General features: G+C 54.8%; 1 protein-coding gene across 2 annotated transcripts in view; it reads left to right on the forward strand.

Moving 5' to 3' along the window:
* Map2k2 (mitogen-activated protein kinase kinase 2) overlaps window positions 1–7,282 on the forward strand; it is an 18,336-nt gene that overhangs the window by 7,128 nt on the left and 3,926 nt on the right. The window contains exons 3-8 of one of the 2 annotated variants that reach the window (XM_021174198.2): window positions 1,348–1,494; window positions 4,284–4,361; window positions 5,013–5,064; window positions 5,160–5,284; window positions 5,393–5,606; window positions 6,947–7,014. In XM_021174198.2, coding sequence (XP_021029857.1) covers window positions 1,348–1,494; window positions 4,284–4,361; window positions 5,013–5,064; window positions 5,160–5,284; window positions 5,393–5,606; window positions 6,947–7,014 — 684 coding nt within the window. The remainder of the gene's footprint in view (window positions 1–1,347; window positions 1,495–4,283; window positions 4,362–5,012; window positions 5,065–5,159; window positions 5,285–5,392; window positions 5,607–6,946; window positions 7,015–7,282) is intronic. The other variant, XM_021174199.2, reaches the window with a different exon arrangement.

The raw sequence follows: 7,282 nt of genomic DNA on the forward strand, positions 1-7,282 counted from the left end.
TGTGTAGCCTTGGCTGTCCCGGAACTCACTTTGTAGACCAGGCTGGCCTCGAACTCAGAAATCCGCCTACCTCTGCCTCCCGAGTGGCATTAAAGGCGTGCGCCACCATGCCCGGCACCCAAAGAATCTTTCTAAACAGGTCCACTTCTCCCGCCCGTATCCTTTCTTTTTCACTACCTCTGGTAGGTAGTGGGCTAGAAGGGAAGTTAATGAGTCATTAAAAGTAGGTTTTGAGAAAACTATAGTTCCACCAGACCGTCTTTGGTATGGGAGCCAGCGCGTGACCTGGGGAGGAAGGAGAATCATGACATGTCCCCTTGGCCTGTTGGGATAGAAAGCCATACTGGGACCCTTGTCCAGAACCCTGAGGGTCCTGGAAAACTGACTACAGGGTCGGGGCAGGACCTACAGAGACCACAAGGTCACTGGGACACTTCCTAAGCCTCTTACCTGTCCCAAGCTCAGCTGACTCCCTCATGCCCCCAGTATTCTCTGGGTCGCTCTGTGTCCACCCTCTTTGTGGAAAGGCCTCCAGCTTGCCCTGACTACCCTTCCTGCTCAGCAGTTAGACCAGGACACCTCGCTGTGGTTTCTGTGAAGGCCCCTAGCAGGGGTTTCCACTGTAACATGTCTCTCCACTTTAGACCCTGCCTTGCCCATGCAGAGCACCTGTCTCCAGGCTGCCCATGTGACCATAGCCTACAATGGAGCAGTAGTAGGACTCACTTCATTTTTCCTGGTGCTGGGTGTAAACTTGGACCTCTCTTGCAGGCTCTACCTGTGCTTCCTACAGAGCTACAGCAGACTCTGCTGGTGACATCTGGTCTCCCTGGCAAATCTAGAGACATGGGTCTGCTGTGTGGCGCTCACAGGCCTGGCCACAGTTGTTTCCCACTGGGCACTGGGTTCCAGGCTTGTGGATTCTGGTTGCTCCCTCACAGTGCCTTCTCTGTTTGGCCTCCTCTCTGGAAGGACAGTGAGTGGAAGGATGACACTGCTCTGGAGAGAGCTTAGAGTCCTCAGTGGCCACCAAGGCCTGTGGGAATGGTGTGTCTGGAGAAAGGGTCTGGGGTGCTGATGTTGCCTGGGTGCATTGGGTAGCTTGGTGTATCTTTTCCCCCACAGGAATAGAATAGTGACATTCCCTTTTCAAAATCTTCATTTTTAAACCAATTTTACTGAAAACGTGAAAACATTGCATCACCATGCTCTGTCACTAGCCATCTCTGTCATCCACAGATCGATGCCTGGGCCTTCCCTTCTCTCGGGTGTGTGCCAGGATTGGGGCTGAAGGGCTTGCTGGCCACTCGCCCCTTCCTCTTGAGTAGCTGCTCTTCCTTCCTGTAGCTGATCCACCTGGAGATCAAGCCAGCCGTGCGCAACCAGATCATCCGGGAGCTGCAGGTGCTGCACGAGTGCAACTCGCCCTACATCGTGGGCTTCTATGGGGCCTTCTACAGTGATGGCGAGATCAGCATCTGCATGGAGCACATGGTGAGGGCGGGAGGGAGGGCCTGCTCACCCTCTGCACCTGCTCCAGGAAGCATGCACCCCCTGTGGGAAGTGGGTTCCTGTTCTGTGGCTGTGAGCTAAGCTCTGAACTGGAAGGATGCAGCCAGGCCTGTGGGTCCCCAGCTTCAGATGAGCTGCACTCCTCGCTCTCTAGGTAACAGTCTGGGTCTTCAGAGTTGGGCAGGATGGAGAACTTGGGCCAAAAAGAGACCCCAACCTGCTGAGTCAGGTGCAAGAACCCTGGGACTCACCAAAAGGCTTGGCAGCTGCTTTGGTCTTCAACTGTGCTTCAGACCATTAGGGTATGAGAAGCAGGAACTGAATTTGAGAAAGATGCAGGCGACTGTTGGGTCCCTTCACACCTAGCTGTGAGTCTGCCTCTCCTTTGAGCCTACCATGCTTGCCTCAGGGATAAGTGGACACTCCCTCCAATCCCTTCATAGATGTTGCATCCATTGGTCCACAGGCCTCCTGGTCCCCTGCAGGAAGGGGACTCTAGCCTAAGGAACATGGCTCTCATTGCCGGAGTGGCTACAGTCTGTACTATAAGAGACACAGGTGTCCTCCATGCCTACAGGTGCCTCTCATACTGTGTTGGGACAGGAAGCTCCCAGAGGCAGGAGGATTGCCTTGAATTTGAGGCCAGCTTGAGCTACATAGCAAGGCACTATGTCAAAACAAAACTGAGCCAGGCAATGGTATATGGCCACCATCTCGTACAAGGACGAGAAGGTCATATGCAGCCCTATCTCAATGTCAAGAAAAAATGGCCACTCTGCCCTGCCGGCTGATGCAGTCTGGTTTTAAGTCATAGGTTACATGGTATAAAGGAAAGCCTACCTTTAGGGATTGGGGGATGTTGGGTGGCCTTTTGGCTGGTCCTGGGCCTAGTCCACTTTCAATTTTCTGTGGGGGTGACACAGAAACAGTGTTCAGCTCCAGAGACTGAAGTCGGGGAGTGACTATGCCACCAGTGTGGCTCCCAGACCTGTGGTGCAGGCAGCAGTGGGCTCTCCTCACTTGCTATTATTGGCTTGTATTAGGCAGCCCCACCCCTACCCCTCAGCCCCCGCCGAGAAAGAACTTGTCACTCAAGAGTAGGAAAATGCAGTTGTTGTCAGTGGTACAGCTCTTTGGGTACCACACTACAGTGGTCCACATTCAACAAGACTTAGAAAGGTCAAGATGACACCCAGGCCATAGCTGTGTCTATGCCTGTGGCCTACCCTGGGCTAATTGGAACTATGATCTCTGTCTGAAAGCTTGGGTGCACAGGGCCTTGTCACTGATCTGGAATGTTCCAGCCCCAGCTTGAAAAAAGGCTCGGGGAGCGGGGGTGGGATGGGGTGGAGGTGGCAGAACTGCTCAGCCTACATCTGGAAGCCAAGGAAAAAGAGAGAAGCTGGGGTCCTGCTGTCCTCATCCAAGGCCAGACTTCCCTCTAGGCCACCCTCTCAAGAGGCCCTGCCCCCTTCCTACTGCCACACTTACGCCCAGTTAGCACAGAAGGGAAGCTCTTCTGGGTGTCCTTAAGTGGGGACACCTGCCAGGAGTCTGCTGGAGAGCTCACACTGTCATTTGCAGTGTGCCCATGGCAGGGAGAGCAGGAAGTTCTGGGGGCTCAGCCTGGGCTGTGTTGGATCTCCTTAAGAAAGTGTGTTGTTGCTCAATGGAACAGTGAGTTTCTAGAGTCCTGGAAGTGTACGCAGGGGCTGGCCAGCAGCACTCAGGTCTCCATCTTGCCCTGGGACACTATGACCTGGTTAAGATCACCCAGGCTCAACCCTGGAGATGATCCTGCCAGAAACTTGGCCAAATCTGAGATGCCTGTTGCTGTCACACTCAGGAACTTCTAGGATAGAGTTGAGAGAGGCCAGGCAGAGTGCTCAGCCCTGCAGGGTCTAGTGTGACCTAAGAGAAATGATGACCTTGCTGTCCTCACTAGATAGTACCATGTCCTTCCCTAGTGCCCAGCCAGTGTCATCTCTAGTCTGTCTATAAGAACAACATAGTGCTGGACCATGATAGTACACACCTTTAATCCCAGCACTCTGGAGGCAGAGGCAGGTGGATCACTGGGTTCGAGGCCAGCCTGGTCTACAGAGCAAGTTCCAGGATGGTATTCCTACATAGAGAAGCCCTGCCTTGAATAACAGAAGGGGAAGGAGAGGGTGGGTGGAGAAGGTGGATAAAACATAGGATTCCAGGGACCCAGTACCCGTCTGGACCAGGTGCAGTGGGAGGATCCAGAGCAGCTCGGAGGAGGCCCCTACCTGACCTGACCTTAACTCCTGAGGTCTTGCTTTGTGTCAGGTCAGATATCAGCTACACAGGTGTCACTGGCAGTGACTGCCTAGTCTCCTGGTCCAGCTGGAGTCAGGGCAGTATTTCCTCATCTGTCACACACCCTAGGTGTAAGGCACAGCCAGGGTGGCGACCTGCAGGCCACCTCATGCCCTTTTATGGGGCACAGCCCTTGGGCTTCAGGTCTGGTCATCAGCCTATCCCAGGAGCAATAGCTGTGAGCCAGTCCTGTTTTTGTCCTGCCCAAGGACCTCCTGTGTCCTCACAGTCCTTGGTGCAAGGAGCTGGCTCTTGACAGAAGTGGTTCTGTCACTCAAGCTCAGAGCTCTGCAGCCTCCCATACAAACACATGCTTAGGAACCTGGAAAAGCAAGCTCTGCAGGGGGCTGACAGGGTTGGCCTGCCTGGGGTTTGGGTTGGGCTTATTGACAAAGCCAGCTACCAGCTGCTGTCATCTCTGCATGCAGGATGGTGGCTCACTGGACCAGGTACTGAAGGAGGCCAAGCGGATTCCTGAAGACATCTTGGGGAAGGTCAGCATTGCGGTAAGTTGGCTGCTACTGCTTCCTGGGAGATTGACCAAATCACATCCCCATCCATGTGAGGTTCTCTGCGGGCCACACCGTCACGTGGGCCTGTGAGCGCCTTGCTTCCTGGATAAGAATGACTAGTTGGGCTGGCCATGGTGCTGTGCACAGTGACTGCAGGGCAGCCAGGGCAATACAGTGAGACCCTGACTTCAAAGAGGAAATAAAAAATTCCAGGGGAAAAAAAAAGCCGGGCAGTGGTGGTGCACGCCTTTAATCCCAGCACTTGGGAAGCAGAGGCAGGTGGGTTTCTGAGTTCAAGGCCAGCCTGGTCTACATAGTGAGCTCCAGGACAGCCAGGGCTACACACACAAACCCTGTCTCAAAAAAACAAAAAAATAAGACAAACAAAAAATTCCAGGCATGGTAGTATATGCCTGTCACCTCAACAGCTGAGGGACGAAGGCAGAGATGCAGTGGGTTTGAGGTAGCCCTGGGCCCTCACTTTGAAATACAGTGTCCATGTGCTTGCTGCAGGTTCCTGTATGGGACTTGGGGATGTATATATCACGTGCCTGCCATGGCACTGCCCTGTGGCCAGGGAGGCTCATCACAGCCTAGCCCTGCTGCCCTGGATACACAGGCTACCCAGCTCTGACCTTCCTGTAGGTGCTCCGGGGCCTGGCCTACCTCCGAGAGAAGCACCAGATCATGCACAGAGGTAAGCGGCCAGGCTGCCATGCACAGAGCTAAATGGGCCAGGCTAGCCTGGGTAGGACACAGTGGCTGCAGCCTCACCCCTGACCCTGTCTGCAGATGTGAAGCCCTCCAACATCCTGGTGAACTCTCGCGGGGAGATTAAGCTGTGCGACTTCGGGGTGAGCGGCCAGCTGATCGACTCCATGGCCAACTCGTTTGTAGGGACACGCTCCTACATGTCCGTGAGTGTCCTAGCCTCTGAACATGCATCCTCAGTGGGGTCTGTCTGCTTGTGTGTGGGACCCTACCCTGTTGCTACCAATCCCAGCTGTGTTCTGTTTCTTTGACAGCCAGAGCGGCTGCAGGGCACCCACTACTCTGTGCAGTCGGACATCTGGAGCATGGGGCTGTCGCTGGTGGAGCTGGCCATCGGGAGGTATCCCATTCCCCCACCTGATGCCAAGGAACTAGAGGCCAGCTTTGGCCGGCCTGTGGTGGACGGGGCAGACGGAGAACCCCATAGTGTCTCCCCGAGGCCCAGGCCCCCTGGACGCCCCATCAGTGGTATGGGACATTACAGCTAGCTGGAGAGGGATGGGTGGGGAATCAGCTGCCACCCTGATGGCCCTCTCTGTACCAGCTGTCCCCTGGACAGGGCTTGCTGTGGTCAGCAGTCCTCAGATGGTCCTGGGCTTTCTGGGGACAGAGTTACACGCAGCGAGAATCTCATTCTCCGTCCAGGGCAGCTGCACCTGTTGCTGCCAGCTGGAAGGCCCGGAAACTCCACTCTAGGTCAGGCCTCAGCTGGTTGCTGGGTTTCCCGGGCATTTCTACGTGAAAATGTGTAAATGGGGGCAGGAGTACAAAGGGAGCCACCCACTGCTTGCAGCCTACACATCTGTAGCCTGTCATCCAGGAAGCCCCAGATGCAGGTAACCTGGTGACATCCCTGGGGCCTTGGTGGCACAGGAAGCACAGAATAGAGGGAAACTAGTTTCCAGGGGACCTAAGGAGACAATCAAGCCCTTGGAGTGGCTGCCTTGGCCACTGAGGGGCAGGGACAAGGTCCTGGTGTGGGACAGAGCTACTGCAGAGCACCTACCTCCTGGGATTTAAGTCATGGAATGGGTGACTTTGTAACTGCAGACACACAACATAAACACCACTGTTTGCTTCCTGGAAGCCCTGCAGTCCAGTGGTTAGCATATCCATAGATGAGAGTGTCCATTACCTCTATCTGGTTCTTGAACCTTCAGCCACCCCTAAAGGAATCCCATTCATGGATGCTATCACCTTGTCACTTACCTGGCCCTAGCCCCTGCACACACCAACCCCACCCCACCCATTATCCTGCTGTGGACATTTCCTGTTGTGGATGCCACACTATGTAACTTTTGTGTCTAGGTCTTATCAAGTACTATGTCTTGGAGTTCCCTGCGTGTAGCTGGACTCATTCCCTGTATATTCAGTGTATGGTGTGTGCTTCACATGCCTTTAAAGAGCAGAGAGCCCCCTCCCCATCCTGTGCCCCACACTGGCTACTCGCCCTGACACCAGATCTCAGGACACAGTCCTCAGTTGGCCCCAATCCTTTGGCGAGCTTTGGTGGTGACACTAGGCCAGCTCACTGCCTAAGTCTCAAGGCAGCCCATGACAAGATGGGCAAATGGTGCAGTTCAGCTGCTGGGCATCAGGGCCTTGGGCAAGGGTCAGCATCCACCTGTTCCGAATACCCAGCAGCTGCTCTGAGAGGTCACATTGGTGTTCCTGCTGAGTTGCCAGTCCCCTCCCCCACCCACAGAGCATCCTCCAGCCTGTGAGAGTGTAGAAGTACAACCTGGCAGAAGGACCGGCTCTCTCAAGATTTGTGTCCCTCACAGTTATGTGTTCTTTGTACTGTCAAGTAGGTCATGGGATGGACAGCCGACCGGCCATGGCCATCTTTGAGCTGCTGGACTACATAGTGAATGAGGTTTGTACTCTTGGCCTTCAGGTACTTCATTCAGGGAATTGGCTGGCCCACCCTGGAGTTTCCTGGGGGAGGGGATGTTGTGGGCTGCACCTCTGCAGTTCCCAGTCAGAAAGCCATCCAGCATCTTCATCATGCCTGTGATCCAAGCTACACAGCAGCTCAGGCAGGACTCTTGAGCTGGAGGTCAGTGTGGGCCACCCTAGGCCAGTACTGTGGCTGGAGGTCAGTGTGGGCCACCCTAGGCCAGTACTGTGGCTGGAGGTCAGTG

The sequence above is a fragment of the Mus caroli genome, chromosome 10 (assembly GCF_900094665.2).
Source record: "Mus caroli chromosome 10, CAROLI_EIJ_v1.1, whole genome shotgun sequence".
In the NCBI taxonomy this organism is placed as follows: domain Eukaryota; kingdom Metazoa; phylum Chordata; class Mammalia; order Rodentia; family Muridae; genus Mus; species Mus caroli.